This window comes from Megalobrama amblycephala, linkage group LG8 (genome assembly GCF_018812025.1).
Source record: "Megalobrama amblycephala isolate DHTTF-2021 linkage group LG8, ASM1881202v1, whole genome shotgun sequence".
NCBI lineage: Eukaryota > Metazoa > Chordata > Actinopteri > Cypriniformes > Xenocyprididae > Megalobrama > Megalobrama amblycephala.
The window spans coordinates 11,077,009-11,102,418 of NC_063051.1; the positions used below are offsets into that span (position 1 = coordinate 11,077,009).

Consider the following 25,410-nt stretch of genomic DNA (forward strand, 5'->3'; position numbering starts at 1 on the left):
AAAAATTTCGTTAAATTTCGAGAAAAAAGTCGAGATAAAATGTTGAGAATAAACTCATTAAATTATGAGAATAAAGTCATTAAATTACGAGAAAAAAGTCGTTAAATTATGAGAACAAATTTGTAATTTAATGAATTTGTTCTTGTAATTTAATGACTTTTTTCTCATAATTTAATGACTTTATTCTCAAAATTTTATCTCGACTTTTTTCTCGAAATTTAACGACATTTTTCTCATAATTTAACGAATTTGTTCTCATAATTTAATGACTTTTTTCCTTGTAATTTAAGGACTTTATTCTCAACATTTGATCTCGACTTTTTTCTCGAAATTTAACGATTTTTTTTTCGTAATTTAACGAGTTTATTCTCAACATTTTATCTCGACTTTTTTCTCGAAATTTAACGAGTTTTTTCACGTAATTTAACGAGTTTATTCTCAACATTTTATCTCGACTTTTTTCTCGAAATTTAACGATTTTTTTCTCGTAATTTAACGGGTTTATTCTCAACATTTTATCTCGACTTTTTTCTCGAAATTTAAAGAGATTTTCTCTAAGTTTAACAATTTTAATCTCGAGATGGTTTTATTTTTTTATTATTGCTTAGCCCTAATCCTCTTCCGTACTGTTCTCCCACAATTCTGAAAACAAAAAAATAAGACAACTAAACAAAATGACATGTAATTTACTTCTGTCAAAATCAAAACATTCTATTTGTTGTTATAAATGAGTCTTTTTATAAATATCTAAAACGTTATAAATTCGTATATATTTTTTAAAAATATATTCATTTAAATTAATTTGTTATGTTAAAGAAATTAATAGTTGAAATTAATTAATCAAATACATTTTAACAGTCTCTGGTCCCCACCTACTGGTGTAATAATGTAATAGATACAATCTTTATTTGAAGCGTAACATTAGTTTCAAAGGTCAATTACTCATTTTGATTGTGGCTGGCGCAACATCAGTGTTTATATCCGGACTTTAAAACTTTTATCCCAATACTTTTGTTACTATTTGCAACAGTTTGATGTTTTATAACAGTGAATATACAGTTAGGGTTACAGGTCACTACATTGTCTGCAAATGCACTAATTCCATAGAATATAATGCTATGCTAATATGACAAATATGAGAAATTTGCTATGGTTGTATATTTAGTCTCCACATTTTAAGTATTTAGGGAATGTAAAACATCCAAGCGCCTCATTCCGAGCCAATTCTAAGATACATTTATTAATATTATTGAATGTTATTAAATTGTAAAAGTGCAATTCACTCTTAGCCATATTCGGTTTAGCATTTTAATTGGTCAATCATCTATTCTGATTGATTGATAACTTTTGATGTTTAATCCAGAAGCGAAGAGAATAAATTTCTTGTAAAAGAGAGATCCGTGAGTGCACAGGACAGTTTGAACGCGCACATCTGAACGAGAGGGGAGGCAGTTCATAAGAGCACTGTAGGCCTATATTGGAGATTGCGCATCCAGTTTTCTACGAGAGTGAAGGAAATCCACGGATGATAGATTCATGGATGCACTCTCATGTTAAAATAATGTGCTCTTGACTTCATTTCAGACAGGAGAACGCAAAAGTTTTGCACGGGAACGCAAATATCTTCGTGAGAGAATGCAAACGTTCTGCGAAGGAACGCAAAAGCTATGGAAGTAGCATTAGTAGGGTTTAGCAGTGATTATTAAATATATATGAATATATACGTATACACTACAGTTCAAAATGGAGTCTGTAAGATTTTTTAAAAAGCTGCGTTTATTTAATCAAAAATGCATTGAAAATCGTAATATTGTGATATTATAATTCAGGTAGAGTCTATTATTGTTTTACTTTCATAACATAGTTATGTACTATTGCTATCAAATGTATGCGGACAGAAGTCCCTTTTCGCATATGTGTTTGTTATAGGCGATCTCTCAAGACGGCATGGTATGGAAAGATGATTTCATTAGGCTGATGTTGTTAGTCTTTGTCTATGTGTGTAATGTGATGCTAAATTATGGTTGAGCAAGCACGTTTTACTTTTTATTCATTGTGTTTCTCCGGTGACAGTCTCCGCAGGTGAAATTTTCCCACTCTCTCGCCGATCACTCATTTTGATTAGATCTTATCTCTGCTGAGAAGCACGGATAATTACCATAGCAATTTTACACGAAACAAATATTACCCTATAGGTGATCTCACATATATTATCTTTCAGTTCTGTAATTACCATGCTTTGCTAGTTATGTCACTATAATGAGACAAATAACTGGGAATAAGTGGCAGAATACTATTGGAGAGTTTTCATTGTGTGGTCTAAAAGGGTTTCGAGAAAGGATTTAGACAGCCATGCTCAGGTCAGCATACCTAGCTGTGAGAGATTGATGCTGTACTTGACATGCCCACCAAAGAGAAGTTAGTTCAAGTGAGTGGGAATCTCTTAGAAGCCACCATGATCTTATGCTTTGATTGACAGCCCACTCTAAAGGATTTGTTTTGCTCATGGCATAGATTAGATGTACAAGCATACACTTTGAATACAGTTTTGTTGTTCAATCGGATGAAATATTGTGTACAGTACATGCAAAACACATCCAAATTTATGACTCCAAGGTTTTTTTGGATGTTTATTGCAAACGAGAGCCCTTCAAATCCTAAAAGGATGTTGTTTTTTGTCCAACAGAACTACTCAGTGCTGGATGTGGGTCCTCCTCCCACAGTTATCACGCTCAACAACTCCATGTACTGGCAGGAGTTTGATGATGCCTGTGTTTATGAGTGCCTGGATGGAAAAGACTGCCAGAGTTTCTTCTGCTGCTACGAAGAGTGCAAAGATGGAGCATGGCGAAAGGGCCGTGTGCATATAGACATTTTGGAACTCGATGCATACTCTCGTGTCTTCTTTCCCACCTCTTTCCTATTGTTCAATATTGTCTACTGGGTAGGCTACTTGTATCTTTAGCGGTCCTACACACCTCATGACACAAAGGACTTGACTTTTGGTCAAGAGAAGAAACAAAGAATAGACTGAACCAGGAGTTTCAAGGTACGGTAAAAAAAAAAAAAAAAGAACGGATACCGGTTATCAGAGTTGAGCTGTGGTGATACAAGGACTTCTCCAGTAGGAGATGAAAAATGAGACTACAGAAATCGAAAGCTACAACAGATACGTCAAAACCCTTAAAACCAGGCTGTTTTTATATGGTCAGGAAGGATATTGCCACAAGCTCTTTAAGTGGTTGCAATTCTCTGGCAGAGATCTTTGCCTTTTGTTCTTCAGGTACCAGGGGGGAAAAAATGATTCACAACGTTCCTCTCCCACAATCTCGTCTTTTTATGGGTGAGAGAGCAACTGTAAGAAGTCAAGGTGTGAAAAATCCTTAGGCCAAGATAACGTGAGAAAAAAAATGCCTTGTATAGCATGTCACCCTCTGACTTTTGGTGTCTCTTACAATCCTGGTAGATCGTTCACATGAATGGAAACCTGTCATCTAGCCATCAGTCAAAACCAGACCGGCTTTCATGTAAGCGGAGCTTACAGAGCCATCTATAGTGCCTTCCACTGGAGGAGAAGCCATCAGGCAGAGAAATCTTAGAAATGATGGCAAGAGCATCATCTGGTCTTGACTGACCGCTGATGGTTTTGTTTTGGAGTTTATTCAACCTTTAGTTATAGTCATCCATTATTTTAATGCATTCAACATGTCTAAACCCATTGTCACTGCATGTTATAGTATTAAGCTCTACCCTGAATCAGCACAATAATGGCAAGAGAGTAGAACCATTTTGGAAGATTTGGAATATTAATTAGTATGTAGATTGCAAGTGTTTGCCTATATTTCTAGATTTTTATAGCATAATTTTTCCACACAGAACAAATGTTATTTAAAGATTAAATTAATAAATTATATAGTAGACTATATTTTATTTTGAAATGCCTAAAGTCAGTTAGCATCAGTTTATTAGTTAAAAAGTGCATGCATAGAATGGATCATAAGTTCCTTAGACTCTCACTCTTCAGTCCAGTCCAACTGGCAAAATAGTTGTTATGCATGTTTATGCCAAGCATAGCAAAATCAACACCGCCCAAAGGAAATCAAGGAAAAGTGGGTGTCTCTGGATCTTCATGGACACATTTGCATTATTTGCAGACTTTATTGTTCTGTTTAGGACTTGCAGGTTAATTTACTCTCAAATACAGTCAAACCAAAATGTATTCAGACACCTTGAACATTTTATTCATTAATACAGTTTATTCACTATAGTTTAAAAAATGGTAATAAAATATGATCTCAGAGTTAAACTGTGTCAGAAAAAAAATAATTATGTCAGATAACACTTGAGCAAAACATGTCTGAATAATTATTGGTTCCAAATTTTTATCCGTTTTACTGGTAGTCCACTGTATGAAGAATTTTTGGGTATAATATGTCACAGTTTACTTTATTTTGCTATCCTATATATAGTGTCCTGCACCCACTAGTAAAAATATATAAAAAATGTCTGAATAATTTTTGGTTTGACTGTACATTAAATTTCTCACAGAATACTGGAATTATCTAGCAGAATATCAAGGCTGTGCTTTTCCAAACAATACAATTGGGTTGTGGTCATTTTCAAAAAAAAAAGGTTACACTTTATTTTAAGGTGACCGTGTCACGGTGTAATTATACATTTAAGTACTGAGTAATAATAATAACTACATGTACTTACTATAGGGTTGGAATTGGGGCTTGTTTAGGGTTAGTTGCATGAAATTATGCATCATTTATAGTTATTACTATAGTAACTACATGTAACGTGTAACAAGGGCACTATAAAATAAAGTGTTACCGAAAAATCATACAGGTTTGGAGCAACACGAGGGTAAGTAGATAATGACAGATTTTATTTATTTTGAGTGAACTATCCATTTAATAATAAGATGGAGTGTCAGTATTAAACAGTAATCAGTAACACCTTACAAAAATGGTTCAAATGGTTGCACAAAGTGCATCATTGAAGTAACAATGAACAGCTTTTTTACAGCCTTTATTAATCTAGGTTAATGTCAGTTTATAAATATACTGATGTTCATTGTTAATTCATGTTCATTCATATTACATTAACTTGTGTTAATTTATACAACTTGAAATGTTTAAAATGAATTTATGTATAAATTAACATGAACTTTGATTAATAAATGCTGTAAGTGTATCGTTCATTGCTAGTTCATGATACCTAATGCGTTAGCGAATGTTAGTGATGAATTGAAATAGGTTGTACAGTGTTACCAAACAATCTTCAGCACACTGCAGTAAACCCTACATATTCACTGTGCTCATTACCAAACTGTAATTCACAATAAGAGTTGTTACTGTGTTGCCTTAGGGTCACCTGCACAGAGATACTGTGAGATGATCCATTAGGAGGGATCAAATGGATTAATATAAGGTATCTACTTCAAATTATAGTCATTACCAAAGGATTCACATTAGCTGAAAACATTCTGAGGCAATCTCAAGCTTTCTTGATTAATTAATTTGTCGTCATGATCTTCATTATCGTTATTGTCTCATAGGTAAAATGTTAATGTGTGATGCACACCAGAGGCAATATTATTGTTGTTTTCTTCCTCAATGATTGTAGCATTTTGGTCCATCTGATACCACTGTGGTGGGCTGTGGATTCTACCGTGCTCTGCACCAGTTTCAGCTCTAATACATCTGACCAACAGAAGGTATCAACGTTTAATCAATCAAATCATTTCCACCCACTCTCTGTAACTTTAATCTTTGGAGTCACGTTTTTATTTGATTTCATCTCTGACACTTACTCATTTTAGTTCGTGCCAAGGTCATCTTTAAGGATTGTTTCACAGTCTGCTAACGATGTTCTGAATAACCAGAAATGTGCTGTGATTTGCTGCCAAGCCGATTCTCCTCTTGCATTTCATGACGCTATAGTGATTTTTCTGTTGTGGCTTCTTGAAGGTGTCAGCCCACTATTGACCTGTTTTGCGATTCTGTTTGATGATAATCTGTGAGTGCTTTAACATGTTGTTATTGCGGCTGTTAACTCAGTTTGACGTACAATAATTATTAGCTGTTCATTTATAGTGGTGCTAGAGCTTCAAACCATCATTCGAGTTCAACCATCATTCGAGAGCAGCGGTTTAGTTTTTGCTCTTCACACCCAAGGAATCAGACAAATCTGACTTTGCCAAAAGTTCATGTTAGTTACCTAAAGCCATATGCTGGAATTAAATCCAATTATACTGCTTTTTATAGTGGCCTAATAATGACATTAATTCCAATGACGAAGTACTCTGAGGAAGGAAATAGAAAATCTTGAGCATTAGCCCTGGATGTATTTCAAGCTTATTTGGTCACGTTTTGTCATTGGATGTAGGCTACTGGATATCTTTCTTCACCATTCAAGCTAGGGGATCTTTTAAGCGCAAAATATATAATGTTTAGGTTTTTATATTTATCTATATTGTTTGCAAGGATAAAAAAGATTTACACATTCAAGTGACCTTTAAGAGGGTGGATATGCTATCCTTAATGATATATAACATGCATTCACTGAACACTCAGTACTCTGGTGAACATGATTTCACCAAGTATGTTCCTGGATCAACACCTTTGTTGATCCTGGAACAAAATTCCAATCAACCGATCAGATTTGAGGGATAAGTCTATGTCAAATTTAGGCTTACAACCAGGGTTTGGTGCTTCTACATTAGTGATATTCACCTACTGTATCATTTCCCTCTGATTTTAGGGAGAAGTTATTGGTAGGGTTGGGTTTAACCTGGTCTCATGTAAAGACATAGGCATACCTGTGGAAACGATTTCGCGAGTCGCAAAATGTCACAAATGTCCGCGCCTCTCACAAATGTCTCCATGCCATGGTTGCAAGGCACGCTCCCTGTGCAAACGGGTCACAGCCGCTGCGTAATATCAAAGACTATAGAATAACACAAGACGTGTCACTCGTATTGTTTTGAATGGGAGAAAGTGTAACGTGCAATATGGCGGAATAAGTCCCGCCTTCTAAAGCCAAGAGTCAATCGCCGACTGGTAAAGTCATCGCGTCACTTCAGCGGCCGTTAGAATCACCGGTTTCTATAGAAACAGTCAGACGCGCGCCTCAGAAGAGACGCGCATTTAGGTCTGCGCATGCGCATTAGCTTGATCCAGCCTGAAAAAATACAGCTTTTTTGTCATGATTCGAGCGTTTAGAAACTAAATGTATGAGTTGGTTGTTGTTAGATTTCATTGGTGATTTCAAATATGAAATTTAATCGTAAGGTTGGCGAACAGTTTTGGAGAATCAGATGCTTCCCTATTCAAAGAGATAGGAGCTGCATGATGCCCAGGATGCCCGAGAGGCGTTTCAAAGATGGCCGCCGAGTGAAATGACTTGACTTAAAGGGACTTTGGTAATATCGTTGCGCCTGCTGCACCCATGGTACAGCATCAAAGTTCCTCCTAAAAATTGAATTTTCCTTGGCATAGTTAAATAACAAGAGTTCAGTACATGGAAATGACATACAGTGAGTCTCAAACTCCATTGTTTCCTCCTTCTTATATAAATCTCATTTGTTTAAAAGACCTCTGAACAACAGGCGAATCTCAACATAACACCGACTGTTACGTAACAGTCGGGGTGTACGTCCCCAATATTTGCATATGCCAGCCCATGTTCCCAACATTATGAAAGGCATTAGACAAGGGCAGAACGTCTGGATGTGCACAGCTGAATCAACAGACTAGGTAAGCAAGCAAGGACAACAGCGAAAAATGGCAGATGGAGCAATAATAACTGACATGATCCATGATATCATGATATTTTTAGTGATATTTGTAAATTTTCTTTCTAAATGTTTCGTTAGCATGTTGCTAATGTACTGTTAAATGTGGTTAAAGTTACCATCGTTTCTTACTGTATTCACGGAGACGAGCCGTCGCTATTTTCATTTTTAAACACTTGCAGTCTGTATAATTCATAAACACATCTACATTCTTTATAAATCTCTCCAACAGTGTGTAATGTTAGCTTTAGCCCGTTAGCTGCAGCCTAGCTACTATCAAACTCATTCAGAATCAAATGTAAACATCCAAATAAATACTATACTCACAGGAATCGATGTATCGAACATCTTGTAAAGATCCATTTGAGGGATATATTAGCTGTGTGAACTTTGTAAATGCACTGTATTATGGTCGACAGCTCAGAGGGGGCAGGGAGCTCGCGATTTAAAGGGGCCGCAGCATGAATCGGTGCATAGTTAATGATGCCCCAAAATAGGCAGTTAAAAAAATTAATTTAAAAAAATCTATGGGGTATTTTGAGCTGAAACTTCACAGACATGTTCAGGGGACACCAAACGTTCGATGGCACCTTTAACACTATTGGGTAGGTTTAGGTGTAGTGTTGGTGGTACGTTATTTTTAAAAATAATGGAGCAGTACACTTTTAGTGCCACTCACCGGACAAAATTTCAAATCAGAACTGTGGTGATTCGTCTAAAAACGTCATAAAAACGTACCATATTAACATTTATCTGTTCCGGCAAAAAAAAAAAAAAATGAACATGCTTTTAGCGCCACTCAGTTGACATTTCACATTGAAACTGCAGCGATATGTACGTATTGGTATGTATTTTGCGACTCGTGAAAACGTGCCCACAGGTATGTTTTTTTAATGAGACAAGGCTCGTTTATGGGTAGGGATAGGGTTAACACTACATTTTCAGAGTGTAATGTTGATCCAAGATCAACACAATATGTTGATCCAGGAACACATCTTACTTGGGAAAATCATGGTGAACCATATTCTATAGCATCTTTCCCACAGTCTAGTCACTAAGCAGACCAGATTAATCTGGTTTTTAAAGCGGTCAATGCTTTCTTTCTTTCTTTCTTTCTTTCTTTTTAAATCATCGAAATTTGTAATTTAATTAATAAAACCTTCAAAGTGCAGGTCGATCGTTAAAGGCTGAATGCCAAAGAAATCTCATTCACTGATCTGCTATGAAGATGGCTCCCCCCATTCATATCATTCATTTTGCTTAATAATGTTGTTGGGATTTGTTTGTTCCTTACAGTACGGTAAATTACAGCATAATTCCTCACATTTGAAAGTGTCCGAAAGCTTTTTGTTTCAAGTGGTCAGAATAGTAGCAATCAATGTCAGTGGCCTGTACTGTTTTTGGGAATAGTCTGAAAATATAACCAGTCCTGATAGCGATAATAATAATAATAATAATAAATTTTCTCTATCGCCCCGGTCGCCCAGGCACACTTCGTGCACCTCTTTTTCACATTAACACACAATCTTTCATTGTAGATTATTGCTTTGTGTTTACAATGACAATTTGGTGTGAATTTCCCATGTTTCTATGGTTTGTGAGTGCTCACAATGTGCAGTGTTGTCAATGGGGTTGTCATTTGGATTTGATAATAGAGGGTTTATGTGAGTTTTTGGCCTGTCTATAAACTCATTTCTATTTCTTGTGCTATTTTCATATATGTAGTTCTTTTTATAATTGAATTGTAAAGTGCAGAGGTGAATCAGAAGATGTGAAATAAAACTTTGTTTTCTTTTTTCCCATTTCTGTATATCACTGCAATCTTACCTGCACTTTATAAGTGACTTAGTTCAATGTATTTACAACAAATTAAAGGTATTTTGTAAGTAGGAGCAAGTTTCTTTTGCTAGCTGGAAGCGTTGACTTTATTCATTCATCTGTTTTTATCATCTCATTTAACACTGTAATTTACAGTACATGGTCCGATAAGACTGATGTAGGAGAGCGTTCAAGTCGATTCCACATTGATTTCTGCCCCAGCAGCTGTCAATAACAGCCTCAGTGCCTATGCATTAAAATAACCACTGGTCATATTCAGTGTTATCAGCCCTCTTAAAGGGATAGTACACCTAAAAAATTAATATTCTGTCATTATTGACTCACCCTCATGTTAATCCAAAGCCACATGACTTACTTCCATGGAACACACAAATTATTCTTTTAAGTTGAATTTTCAATAAATCAGTTGATTCAAAACAGTTCTGAAGGAACTTTTAAAGCTTAAAGGCTGCATGGGTTTGGAATGACATGAGGGTACGTGATAAATAAGAACAGAATTTTCAGTTTTGGGTGAACTATTCCTTTAAAAACACTACCCGGTAGAGAACTGCTTCTGCATTCTCATGTGTTCTTGATGCAGTGCAGATTACTCAGCAATAGTTGACTGATAAAACTGCATCTCAGCTAAAAGCAAATCACAACTAAAAATGAAAATTTCCTATTTTCTGAGAGGAAATAAACAATGAAAACATCAGAAGCAGTAAGCGTGTAAAACTGGGGATCTAAAAGTAGGTTAATGCTGTTAGTGTTCCGCATGCATCCACAAAAGCCCTGCGCTCTCAAAATAATTCACTGAGCATTACCAACCTTGAGAACACAGTATTTATAAAATGCACAGGGAGACGGGTGGATGATTATATTTTATAATGTCACAGATCCGATTCCCTGGGCAAATGGATGGATGATACATGACGTCAAAATATGAGATAATGATGTATCTGACATTTCATCTAAAAGACTGTCCCTCTAAAGTTCACTAACCCGGAAGAGCCATGTTATTACATATTGTTAAATCACACATTTTTATGATTTTTTGAGGGGAAAGGCAATATCAAATGGCATTTGTAATATGACAAATGATATAGAGGGTTCATTAACACTAGCCCTTGAAATTGCTTCAGTGAAAATGCTGATCTTGAGTGTTTCACTTAATTATAGGGTGCGTTTACACGACTACAATGTAATAAAATGTTTTCTGTTAATGTTGCGTTTTCTGCGTACAGATGACAACGTTGTTAAAACGATCCCTATTCACACGGATCTGCGAAAATGATTAAAAACACTGTATTTTGCTGCCAGACCAGTAGTTGGCGATGTCACTTTGTTAAGAAACACTACACGCATATAGACTGAACACGTAATACGCATGCGCATGACGCCACTGTTTTCACAAATTCGCGTTTTTGTGGTTTACATGGAGACAATAATTGTATCGTTTTCAAAAACTTGCAATTTGAAACCTGTTTTCAAAAATTTGCATTTTCAGGCCCACAAAATGCCGTTGTAGTGTAAATGAATGGCCAAAACACATAAACAGTTTTTAGTTGAAAACAGTGTCCCCTTACATGTATCTCTTTAGAAATTTAGCCTAACACATTTACATTTACATTTACATTTATGCATTTGGCTTACATTGCATTATACTATACATTTTGTATCTGAGTATGTGCAATCCTCTGGGATCGAACCCATGAACCCACAAATATTCCCTAAATTTAAACTGGCTGGTGATACAGATAGCTATTGCCATCTAAGTAAAAACTAATAATGTAGCAAACAAATTAGGAATTAAAATGAATTTAAACATGTGGAATTGTTTTTTGTTTTTTTTAAATGTTCTTCCTGCCTCTATTCTGATGAGGCCTGAATCTCTCTACCACTAAACTTGGAATGGTTGCTATGGGAACATTGTTCATTCTGTGTGTAATGAAGTGAAGCCAAAGATGAGAGATGACTGATTTGGAACTGGAGTGTCTGACCTACTTTTTAAAGACATTTTAACTCCTTCTCTAACTTACATGCTGTTTGACATAATCAGTCAGCTCTCACCAGTGATGAGTTTCAGTGGTTATATCACATCGCACCATCACACACCGTCTCACAGATATGTTTTCCCACCAACTTTCCTGAATGAAGCATTACAGGATTTGTATTTAATACGATATTTAACAGATCTAGCTGAACCTCACCTAATTTTTACATTTTATTGAAACTGCAGGGGGTAATGACATCATCCACAATCTGAATGCTAAAGGTGATCAATTTTATGTTAAAATACTTGTATCCTATTTCAATATGTAACCTATCTGGAAGCTTCCTTCCACCACTGAATAAAAAATGTAAAAAGGTAATTGTGACTTATATCTCACAAGTGAGATATAAAGTCGCAATTCTGAGAAAAAAATCAGAATTGCAAAATATAAACTCGCAATCTGACTTTTTTTTTTCCTCAGAATTGTCAGATATAAACACACTATTGTGAGTTATAAAGTCTGAATTGTGAGATATAAAAATGTCGAAAATTGTGAGCTGATTTTTTTTTTTGCGCCAACGCAACTTTATAGCAATTTGGAGTTTATATGGAATAAAAACAGACTTTTTATCTCACAATTCTGACTTTTTCTCACAATTGCGAGTATTTCTGACTTTTTTCTCGTAATTGCGAGTTTATATCTCACAATTCTGACTTTTTTCTCGTATTTCTTACTTTTTTCTCGTAATTGCGAGTTTATATCTCACAATTCTGACTTTTTTCTCGTAATTGCGAGTTTATATCTCACAATTCTGACTTTTTTCTCGTAATTGCGAGTTTATATCTCACAATTCTGACTTTTTTCTCGTATTTCTTACTTTTTTCTCGTAATTGCGAGTTTATATCTCACAATTCTGACTTTTTTCTCGTAATTGCGAGTTTATATCTCACAATTCTGACTTTTTTCTCGTATTTCTTACTTTTTTCTCGTAATTGCGAGTTTATATCTCACAATTCTGACTTTTTTCTCGCAATTCTGACTTTTTTCGCAATTGCGAGTTTATATCTCACAATTCTGACTTTTTTCTCGTATTTCGGACTTTTTTCTCGTAATTGCGAGTTTATATCTCACAATTCTGACTTTTTTCTCGCAATTCTGACTTTTTTCGCAATTGCGAGTTTATATCTCACAATTCTGACTTTTTTCTCGTATTTCTTACTTTTTTCTCGTAATTGCGAGTTTATATCTCACAATTCTGACTTTTTACTCGCAATTCTGACTTATAGCAATTTGGAGTTTATATGGAATAAAAACAGACTTTTTATCTCACAATTCTGACTTTTTCTCACAATTGCGAGTATTTCTGACTTTTTTCTCGTAATTGCGAGTTTATATCTCACAATTCTGACTTTTTTCTCGTAATTGCGAGTTTATATCTCACAATTCTGACTTTTTTCTCGTATTTCTTACTTTTTTCTCGTAATTGCGAGTTTATATCTCACAATTCTGACTTTTTTCTCGCAATTCTGACTTTTTTCGCAATTGCGAGTTTATATCTCACAATTCTGACTTTTTTCTCGTATTTCGGACTTTTTTCTCGTAATTGCGAGTTTATATCTCACAATTCTGACTTTTTTCTCGCAATTCTGACTTTTTTCGCAATTGCGAGTTTATATCTCACAATTCTGACTTTTTTCTCGTATTTCTTACTTTTTTCTCGTAATTGCGAGTTTATATCTCACAATTCTGACTTTTTACTCGCAATTCTGACTTATAGCAATTTGGAGTTTATATGGAATAAAAACAGACTTTTTATCTCACAATTCTGACTTTTTCTCACAATTGCGAGTATTTCTGACTTTTTTCTCGTAATTGCGAGTTTATATCTCACAATTCTGACTTTTTTCTCGTAATTGCGAGTTTATATCTCACAATTCTGACTTTTTTCTCGTATTTCTTACTTTTTTCTCGTAATTGCGAGTTTATATCTCACAATTCTGACTTTTTTCTCGCAATTCTGACTTTTTTCGCAATTGCGAGTTTATATCTCACAATTCTGACTTTTTTCCCGTATTTCAGACTTTTTTCTCGTAATTGCGAGTTTATATCTCACAATTCTGACTTTTTTCTTGCAATTCTGACTTTTTTCGCAATTGCGAGTTTATATCTCACAATTCTGACTTTTTTCTCGTATTTCGGACTTTTTTCTCGTAATTGCGAGTTTATATCTCACAATTCTGACTTTTTTCTCGCAATTCTGACTTTTCTCAGAATTGTGAGCTATAAACTCGAAAATTGTGCGTTATAAATTCCAATTCTGAAGAGTAAAAAAGACAGATTTTTTTGTCAGAATTACAAGTTTATATCTCACAATTCTGACTTTGTAACTCGCAATTAAAAAAAGAATTGTGAGATAAAAAGTCGCAATTAACTTTTTCATTTTTTATTTAGTGGCAGAAACAAGCTTCCATAAGTTTTTCATCTTTCAGTTCTGAGAAAAAAAAGTCACAATTGTGAGATTAAAAGTCGCAGTTACCTTTTGTATTTTTATTTTTTTATTCCGTGGCATAAACAAGCTTCCATAAATAACAGAGGAAGTGTTTTGGTTGAAAACAAAAGCTTCATCTTTTCATTTTCTGAAAGCCACAATTTTCCATTTAAGAATAATGCAAAATAAAAACAATGAGACTTTCAGTGAATAAAGCTATGTGACTTTACCATATAGTGATGAAGATGAAAACCGCTGCATCACATTCATTATAATATGAGAAAACGTCCCCTGATGATCCTATCAGACTGCATAATATTATCGAACACAAATCCATCAAACTTTTTTGCTTCTTTTGCAATGAATTAATCACAAAAATGTAAGTTATTCTGCTCAGTTCGAGAGATTTAATTATCCTCAGGCTACAATATTAACAAGTCAAGCCCTTCCTATCTCAGAATAACAGCAAATCTTTGTTAACCTCATACATACTCTAAACCTTTGATATGTGCACACTGTTCCTGCAGGCCGTTCATTTGAATGTATAAACGATTTTATCGCTTTACATAAGCACTTTTTCGTGTCCATAACCTAATAACACCTAAATAAAATTTAAAACACAAATTTAAATTGCCCCAAAACCCTTTTCATCTCAGTTTCAGCTGGCTAGAATTATGAATTATTAACTCTCCATTTGGCTTTCACTTTATGAAGTTATGTCTTCAATGTCCCTGAACACAGTGCAGTGTTTATCTGGGGATGGTGGTTTTACCTTTTGTCATTCACTTAGAGATTTAACAGTGTGGAACATAGTTTTTTCTCTAAAAAACTACATGCATTTTTTATTGAAGTATGCACTCAATATGAAACATTTATATGTCCTCCTAACCCAGGTACAGCAAGTGTGTATGTTTAATGTCTCAGCAAACTTTTTTTTATTTGTATTTATTTTATTTCATTATTTTATGTTTTTGTTTTTCATATATAAACCTGCAGTCTCTAAATGCTACCAAAGAGCTTTCAAATGAAAAATCTGGAGCTATATATTGTACAGAGAAGGGCACATGACAGCATGACATCTTGTATTGCGAATGTTGACCAACATGAGCATTTCGAGTGTTTCGCAGTCCTAAAAAGCGACTCTGACTGAATCAATACATACAGTGTTCAGAGGCCATGCACAAGATAAATATGGAGGGTTATGACAAATGACCTGATTGCACTGACAGTGTTAAACAACAATATTGTATCTCTGTCATTTGATTCCATGGATTCTGTGCTCTGGAGAAAATTCTTTCCAATGAAATGGATTCTAAAAATAAGAATTGCACTAGCCTTGATCTTCAGGCATATCTAAACACATCCATTGAAATCATCTGATCTAATCTAACAACTCTGTGGTAAGTTTTCTGTAAAGCACTTTCATCTAGCAGACATGACATCTTTGTTTGTTCATTATGTATCAAAAATACATTGAAAATGAAGTTCATACAGACAGTGACTTCTTTGATTAACACTTTTTGAATTTCTGTATTAATACAGAAAATTAACTTTTGTTTAGCAAATTTTGTGGGGCTTAAAGGATTAGTTCACTTTCAAATGAAAATTACCCCAAGCTTTACTCACCCTCAAGCCATATGACTTTCTTCTTTCTAATGAACACAATCGGAGAAATATTAATAAATATCCTGATGCATCCAAGCTTTATGATGGCAGTAAGTGTTACCAAACAAGTATGAACTGAAGAAAGTGTCTCCGTCCACATCCATCCATCATAAACATATTCCACATACGGCTCCGGGGAGTTAATAAAGTCCTTCTGAAGCGAATCCATATTTAACCCTTAAATGCATACCTCGGGTCTTTAGTGACCCGAGACGTCATTCACTACCCTCCTTCTCATTCATTTTTTAAAGTTAGACTTCAACCTTCTTGGTATTCCTCAATCAATTCATTATAAAGAATATAACATAAAATTATAAAAGAATGCCTATTTTTGAATTATTTTTTTGTAAAAATTGTATAGGGTCGCTAACGACCCGAGGTGTGTATCAGTGTATGTATATTTTTTTCTGCACAAAATTATTAGAATCGTAGATGACGGAATAAGTGCAATTCACCTTTATTCCACAAGGTGGCAATGTCTGATACACAATGCTGAAGTGACGACTCATTCAGACAGAAAACGAAATAATAAGAAAAACATGAAATGGCTCAGCGATTTACTGCAGAGCAAGTGCTGAACGCAATCAAATATGACTAGAACTCTTACTGGATGGAACTGGTGAAGCTGTTAGTGATCGAAATATTGATTTTGAAGATGATGAAAATTATATAGTTCTGAGAATATGTTTGAGATCGCGAATGGGCTCATATTTGCGACCTCAAACATAAAACTAGCCTATTATTTGCTGAATTTACTGGGAAATAAGCTCTGATGAGGACAGTGATGATGGCATAAAATATCTGCTCAAACTGAGCCCGTTCAAGCTCCAAAAGGTAACAAAATACGATTTATTTTATTCTTCTGTAATTGCTACTCTAATATCAGAGGAGTTTTATATTATCGCGCCAGGTAGAGATCCTTCCGTGTTAGATATAGATCCGGGTCAATAAAGACCCGAATATGTAAGAATGATTGGCGAAACAGTCATGCATTTAAGGGTTAACATGTTATGAAGTGAAATATCTAGCTTTCACCAGACTGCCTTCCGTATTCTACTTATGAAAAAAGTGTAAAACTCTAGCAGTTCAAAATGCTTACGCTACGTCCTACGCCTTCCCCATTCAACTTATGGAAAAAACTTAACTGACGTGACGCCAGTTTACACTTTCTTCATGACTTGAATATGGAAGGCGGTCTGGCAGAAGGTAGATATTTTACTTATTTTTTTAGATATTTTATTTTTTTACACAAACGCATCGCTTCGCTTCAGAAGGACTTTATTAACCCCCCCGGAGCCGGGGGAATATGTTTATGATATATGGATGTGGATGGAAACACTTTCTTCAGCTCATACTCGTTTGGTAACGCTTGCTGCCATTATAAATCGAATGCGTCAGGATATTTATTAATATTTCTCCGATTGTGTTCATCAGAAAGAAGAAAGTCATATAACCTAGGATGGCTTGAGGGTGAGTAAAGCTTGGGGGTAATTTTCATTTGAAAGTGAACTAATCCTTTCAATTCAAAATGTCTAGATCAGTGGCTCCCAAACTAGGGTACGCGTACCCCTGGGGGTACGTGAGGTGAAAAGAGGGGGTACGCGAACAAAATGCTGAGTAGTTCATTTAATTCTACCTTAAAATAATATTAAAATCGAGCATGTATTTCTAACTGCCAAAATGTCGTAAATCCAGTACATTTAATCAAATTACCTCATCAGTTGCAGTCAAAAATGACTGTATCCACAGAAGCAGCATCCATATGATAGACTGCGTGCTGAATCTGCTCTTAAATCGCGCTAAATTGCTGTCGTTCTCGACAATGCACCTTTGTAAAAGTAGGGATTTAGCACTTACTCGCATGAAGAACAAATATAGACACAGATAGTGGATTAATTTCGATTTAAGACTCAAACTTTCTCCGATACAAAAACATACCTTGTGTGAGTTCTTGAATTTAATGATGATAACATGCAAGAATGCAATTGTTCCCAAATATCCACTGCAAACGTGACATTATTATACAACAGGTCAAAAAATAAAACGTACATTTTAAACACAGTACTGTCAGTATTTACTCTATTTTGCAATGAAATAATAGTTCTAACGACCACAGCAGAACTACAACACACGTCTGTGTTTCGCGAACAAATTCTGCAGCTTCGAACGAATCGTGAGTCAATGATTCAATGATTCATTTACAGCCACTTGCTTCATTACTGAATGAATGACTCGATGACTCACTCATAAAAACAGCGACTTGCTGCCACCTACTGGCGGTTTTAGTTTAATATTTAAAAGTTTTACTTAGTTTTACCATCATTGCATATTTCTCTATTGAACATTTTTATTTAAAACAGTATTTATTTTATAAAGTTATACAGAAAGGTAAAAAAAATGCACTGAAAAATCAATTTAGGGGGCAAATATTGTCCCTTAATGGTAAAGGTGTGACTGCAATCGAAGTGGAAGAAAGGGGGTACGCAGAAGGATGGTAATCCCTTCAGGGGGTACTCCAAGCTAAAAAGTTTGGGAACCACTGGTCTAGATGGTATAACTGCTCAAAGAAAAAGGTCTCACTTAAAGGCATGAAAATTATATTTTAAAAATCTAACAAATTTTTAAAGTAGTCAGTATAAAGTACAGGAAAAGTTGGAAAAGTTTATTATTATCTGTAAACCAAATTAAAGTGGTGTAAGCAACATATAGGAAGCTATTTTTATTATATCACAGGATGTAATATATAGGAGGATACTGGGAGAATATAATGTTGATTGTTTCAATGTTATTTTATTTTATTTATTTATTTATTTATTTATTTTTATTGGTGAAAGGATAAGGTTAGTTCATTAATATGTATAAAATATATTTTTGAAATGAACATTTTTTTTTTTTTTCAAAATATGTACACGAGTGCTTGAATTCACTTGATGGTTACACTGCTTGAGTCATTACTGTATATGAAAATGGCATGATAATTGTTTTTTTCAAAAATGTATGAGAGCAATTTGAATACAAATATTATATTTCTACGAACTTGACACTTACATTTTTAACTGCACATTTACAAGATTTCTCCTGTTCATCATCTCGGATATCTTAATTTGTCACTGACCCAGTTATTTATATAATTCATCATGTAGATTCAGAATAACAGTGACAATTTGGTGATTCTCCCTCTGTCATTTTCACTGCTGTCAGTTCCAGACTTCTAACACATGCTGCTGTTTATTTTTATGAAGGCTGGTTTCCAGATTGGGTGATGGATGTTTGTGAATTTAGCAGGACAGAAATGTCACGGTCTGTCTCTCATCTTTCCCATAACCAAGCATTCTGCCTCCATAGAAAAGCCTGATGAAAGTCCATCAGCAGCAACAAGCCTCTACATGAAAGATGGAGCGGTATTGTGTACGCTCCACAGATCCAGCCGAGCTATAGGCCTCTCCTCTTTTAAGGTTATACTGCACCTCCTTCCCATCCCTTGAAAGCTTTCACAGTTCAGTTGTTTAGCTTTCCAGCACTAAGAGCCTTCATACGAGTCCCTCTCTTGTCACATCTATTAGAGGGTGAAAACATGACATTTGTCTATCCAGAGAAAAATTTGCTCTAACACGATGACCAGTGTCACACAAGATGTTTCAAAATGTTTCCAGGCAAACATTCTTCCGCAAAAGAAGCTGTAATGTGAATGAAATCTGACACACACAAAAAAGAAGTTTGAAATGGATTCAGTCGCTCTGTACTCCGCATTTTGAACTCTATTAGCACATTTTTAAAGCTTCAATACTTGGCCAAAGATCTCAGCATTGCAAATTTTCTAGGAGCAATCAATATCTACCCCTTTCTATTTAGTGAAGTCTCAATGAGGTATTGTTACTAAGGCAACAGGGAAGACAATGAGCAAATTGAATAAAGTGATGTCATGAAATGTCAGAACTGGCACATCAATTTCCTGAGAGAGATTTTCATTGAGAAACATGTCTAAAGGCGTGAGCAGAATTTTTGCTGACCGATTTGAATCACAAGCTTTATGCTTTATTGAAAATGTGATTTGATGAGAATAACCTTTTGTTTGACGGGAATTTTTTTATTAGATGAAGTATTTCCATTTCCATTCCAATTTCTGAAAAAAAGACAGTATACTGAATTATGGCCACTGATTAGTGTAACAATAGCAGGTTGGAGGTGGAAGTGGAAGTTCATCGTTCGAGCAATGTCATTATTGAAGCCGTAAAGAAGCACAGAAATGATTATAGTCATACTTTTAACCATTATCATCTCATAAATGGATGGAAGCTAGACCACTTCATAATTACATTTTAATCAGGAGAGTGTCTTTAGAAGTTCCTTTCTGGGTCTGTAGTGATAACAAAAATAACAATTTTCCTTTCACCCACTGCTTTTCTTTATTCCTCTTTACTTTATTTATTTATTTATTTTTCCTGCAGAATCTTGCTCTGTTTGCAGATGGTGTAAATCCAGTTAAAAAAAAAAAAAATAGAAAAGAAAGAGAGATCTGTTTTTCTGCATTCTCAGCTATTTGCTTCAGCTCAGGACTCCAAAAGTTTTTCCTCTGTCAATAGTAATGCCAACAGCTTGAACTTCCAAACAACAAACGTGTATTAGTTCACGTATAGCTGTGTGGTAACCTCTGGTAAGTGAAATCACTAATTGCTGCACCTTTTGATACTTAAGCAATTTGCTGTGTTATGTTGTTCTTAATTAGTTATACTTTGGATTGTAATGATTCAATAGGAATTGTGAGCAATGATGAACCACCCAACTAACTCACTCTAACTTTGTCTAATTTTCTCTTTCGGCTGTTGTTCGCTCAGGTCAGGACAATTGATCATTATGCAGTACAAGGTACAGAGGTAGTAATTGGGACGTTCAGTAAAATGTCTCATGGGGTTTTCAACTGGAACCTTCATTGGCCTCATTGTAAAAATGATCATGATTTTAACGGTAAAAATGCTACAGTGAAAAACTGTTAATTGGTTAACAGAAAGTTTCTGTACTACATACAGTGAATAACTGTAATAGATCTAACCAATACATTTAATGTAATTTTACAGTAAAATACTGTTTTTGGAAGTGAAAAAGAATGTCATTATACACTGTAAAAAAAAATCCCAGTAAAATTTACGGTAAAATAACGTATTTCATTAACTGATATAATGTTAATTTACCAACCTAATGAAGTACTAATATCTGTTTTGTACCTTTATAATACACTGACAGTCACCAAACACAGTGGTGATAAGATTCACATAATGAATCAAAGCTCATCACAAGCAGATTTTCCACAAGCTGAGGAGAACAATATTAATATATAGAAGGTGCACACAGTGTCATTCACACACACACTAAACACCATCATGGTAACATGCATGAAATTTTAAAAATGCAATTAACATTAATTTAACAACATTGGATGTAACATAAAACCCTAATGTACAGAACTGATTAGAAAAAAATGAGAAAAACTAAGAAGAAACAGAGTTATTTCAACGAAAATATATCAAATGTGAAGTGTCATGCAGGGAATTGTGGGAATGTCAATTTACGTTTTTTCACTGTAAATTTTTACAATGAATTGTTATTTTTCACTTTCAAAAACTGTGAATTTAACGGTATTTTACCGTAAAATTACATTAAATGTACCGTTAGATCTATTACAGTTATTCACCATATATAGTACGAAAACTTTCTGTAAACCAATTGACAGTTTTTCACCGAAGCATTTTTACAGTCTTTTACTGTTAAAATCACAGTCATTTTTTACAGTTTACAAAAAAACAAAAAAGCTTAAATTGACTTTCCCAGAATTCCCTGCATGACATTTCACATTTGATTTATTTTTCTTGAAATAACTGTTTCTTATTAGAGTTTTTTTCTAATCAGTTATGTAGATTAGGGTTTTATGTTACATCTAATGTTGTTAAATAAATGTTTATTGCATTTTTTTTATTAATTTCATGTGTGTTACCATGATGGTGTTTAGTGTGAATGACACTGTGTGCACCTTCTATATATTAGTATTGTCCTTCTCAGCTGCTTGTGATGAACTTTGAATCATCATGTGACTCACCACTGTGTTTGATGGTTGTCAGTGTATTATAAAAGTACAAAACAGATATTAGTTCTTCAATAGGTTGGTAAATTAACATTATATCAGTTAATGAAATATGGTATTTTACTGTAAAAACCTTAAAATGCTGCTACTGTTTTTTGTTTGTTTGTTTTTTTATAGTAAATTACTGGCAACCACAGCTGCAGTTTTTTTTACCGTAAATTTAACGGAATTTGTCAAAGTGAATAGCATTTAAATTCTTTAAAGTGAGTTAAATTTCAATGTTCAATTTTAACACAAAACAATAGCATGCACATCAATAGCAGATTGCTCAAAGAAGGTGCTTGGCCAAAAATAACTCAAAATAAAGTTGGCACAAAACAAAGATATTCTATTTTTGGAGCCGTGTTGTGCTGACTTTATATATGTTTTCTCTCTCTCTCTCTCTCTCTCTCTCTGTTTAAAGGTTACTCATGCACAGTGACTCAGGTTACATGTATTGTTAAATTCATCTTTAGAGAATTCATACATAGAAATACTGTAAGCCCATAAATAATAATTGCACACCTTAGAATGTTCGTCTGCCAATCCGATTCAAGAATTCAACAGCCCCGTAGCTATATAATATTAAATAAAAATGAAATATTACACAATATGAAGTGATGTATTTCTTTGAGCAAATATTTTTTTTTATTCATGCATCATGCAAACACAGTTCACACAGAGTGGTTGATTCAGAAGGTTAACTAAAAGTTCAAACTGTACATAATTTCAAGGCCAACAATAGTGCATTGTTTCTTTGTATACCCGATTTTCTGATAAGAAATCTAATTAGGTTCAGGCAGAACCAGTCTCATTTCCCTTCCCTGCAATTACTTGATACATGTTTATAAATGATAAGCCTTTGTGATTGAAATATGTTTTAGTCATAGATATGCAAATAACTCATTATAGCAGTCGAGAGCAAGAGAGTCCTCTATCAGCTCTGATCAAAAGAGGCATCACTTTGGTACTTGCCTTCTAAAACCTGTATTCTTCTCATCAAAGTATGTTTGGAGAAATTGTGGGGTGCCATACTGTCAGGCTTCAGATATGGTTGACAGTCGACACTAAGTCTCCAGGGATCTCAGGAACTGTACCGCTTTCCAATATACTTACTCTAACACCAGCAATTTCATGGGTGAGGATTTACTGCCATTAGCCTTTGTCCAATTTCTTTTCTCGTGTGTCCTGAGTGACTTTCCGAACACTTTATTTAATTACAGTGCAATATCTTATGAAAGTACACATGCAATTGTCATAAAACATTAATTCTAAAATGGATAATTCAAATTTTAACCCCAGAAAAAAGCACACCTGTGAATGAACATTCCATATTAATGTGCCAAACTGCTATGCTGCCTGGCAACCGCCTAACAGCCTAATGTTAGTATAATGAACTACTTGGAAGAAGAATTGTTTATTTGATAATTAGCCGTAATAAATGTAACTCTTCATTTAACACTGGTGCCTTTTATCATAGCAGCCTATTGTTGATGCCATTTTATAAAAGCAAAAAAACGAAAAATAAAAATTTTGTCATCAATTACTCATCTTAAAAGAAATTTATACAGGTTTGGAACAACTTGAGAAAGATATTTGGAAGAATGTTTGTAACCAAGCAGATCTCGCCCCCATTGACTACCATAGTAGGAAAAAATACTATGGTAGTCAATGGGGGACGAGATCTGCTTGGTTACAAACATTCTTCCAAATATCCTTCTTTGTGTAAGAATTTTTATACAGGTTTGGAACAACGTGAGGGTGAGTAAATGATGTCAAAATTTTCATTTTTGGGTGACCTATCCCTTTAAATCTGGATGTACTGTAACTGTGATTTTACCACTGAGTTCTCTAAAAAGCATTGTGTGTGCAACATACATGTCTTATTGCTTTAATATTTCTTAGGCTCTCAGTAAGTAGTTTCTCTCTCTCTCTCTCTCTCTCTTAAATATATGACTTAGAAAGGTAGTCTAATTGCTCATTCCTCTCTTATACTGTATATTTGAGCATAATAACAAGCTATACAGCAGACCACCCACTGAGATATGACGCTTTGTGCACAAATCTCAGCACTTGTCAGAGTTGTAGAAATGATTCTTTTCAACGCATATACTGCAGTAACCTACATGCCGACATTTTAAGGTATCCTCCAAACCATTGTATAAATGACTGATGGTCATATCAGCCAGCAGGCGGTGATAAAGATAATTAAAGATTGATCTGTCCCAAAAACATCTTCAATCATAAGGCAGCCATTTAAACTCCGGTATATCCCAGAGGACTGTCCCTACATTTGTTATACTTCAAGACACTGTGGATAAAAGTCATATAGCAAATAACTAAGCTAACCAGGAATGCTCTGTTTTGACAGTTTGTCAAATTGCAATAGTGCATTCAACATAGATGACGATTACTGGAGGAGTTAAAGATGAAAGATGTTCCGCTGGTAAATGTACAGAGTACATACAACATGACAGGGTACAACATCCAACCCAGTTCCCTGAGATATGGGCCTTTGATTTTAAAATGGAGGTGAATTAATTTTTTATTCAGAAAAGTGTATGTCTATCATGGAGACTTTGGACATCCTTGCCATCCCATCATTCCGTAGGTAAGGAGCAACCTAAATGGAATCTGTCCATCTGAAAAGCATCTTTTCAGGCTTTATACATCAGTACGCTGTGGGCTCTCCAGAAAGCTCTAAAATGGCTTTCTTTAGCCTCCATTAGCTTTTCAACTTTTATAAGATGTAGGATACGGCTTCTTCACAGAGGAAGCAAACTCTAATACCCTCATACACATGTAAAGGAATAAAATTAGATTTAGATAGGTTTTAGTTTGTATACTTGTTTGTTTAAAGCAATAGTGCATCCAAAAATGAAACACTGTTTACGTTAGCATGACAATATGACTTCCTTTCTTCCATGGAACAAAAGATATTTTCTGAAGTTATATGACACCTTTGTGTGATGAACTGACCAAACTTGATCAGATTGTGTCAGTGAGTTGAAGTGCAATTTGTGAACAAATCAGTTTGGTTCATGAATGAAAGGTTCAGTCTGATTTGTGAACCAAATCAGAATAACAATTCATTTAGTGATTCGGTTCTCACATTCAACTCATTGATTGAGTCAGTGAGTTGAACTTGAAAACTGGATTAGTTCATGAATCATCCTTTTGATCCAATCACAGTGGTTCAGCTTATTAGAAGGGAAGATTTTCCTTGTGTGTTCCATGGAAAGAATAACTTCGAATTTTCATTTTGGATAAATAATTCAATTATTTTCAATAATTTTCGAAATTCAATATTTTTTTAAACTTACAGAACATCCCCAACCCCAACAGTGTTACATTAGTTTATCCTATTCTTTATAACCCATCTTAGTTACATATCTAAATATATTGCAATGCTTTCACATCTTTACAGAAAAACATTCATCTTCATTTGTAGGCCTGTAGTCATTTTGAGAAATCAATTTGCCTTGATCCTTTGAAATATAAGAGGTCTTTGAACCATTAAAATATCCTT

General features: G+C 34.6%; 1 protein-coding gene across 3 annotated transcripts in view; it reads left to right on the forward strand.

Moving 5' to 3' along the window:
* Positions 1-4,735, forward strand: part of LOC125273656 (gamma-aminobutyric acid receptor subunit gamma-3) — a 154,826-nt gene extending 150,091 nt beyond the window's left edge. For all 3 annotated transcript variants that reach the window (XM_048199226.1, XM_048199227.1, XM_048199228.1), the window contains one exon: positions 2,687-4,735. In XM_048199226.1, coding sequence (XP_048055183.1) covers positions 2,687-2,965 — 279 coding nt within the window. In that variant the 3' untranslated portion in view covers positions 2,966-4,735. The remainder of the gene's footprint in view (positions 1-2,686) is intronic.
* Positions 4,736-25,410: the final 20,675 nt, after the last annotated feature.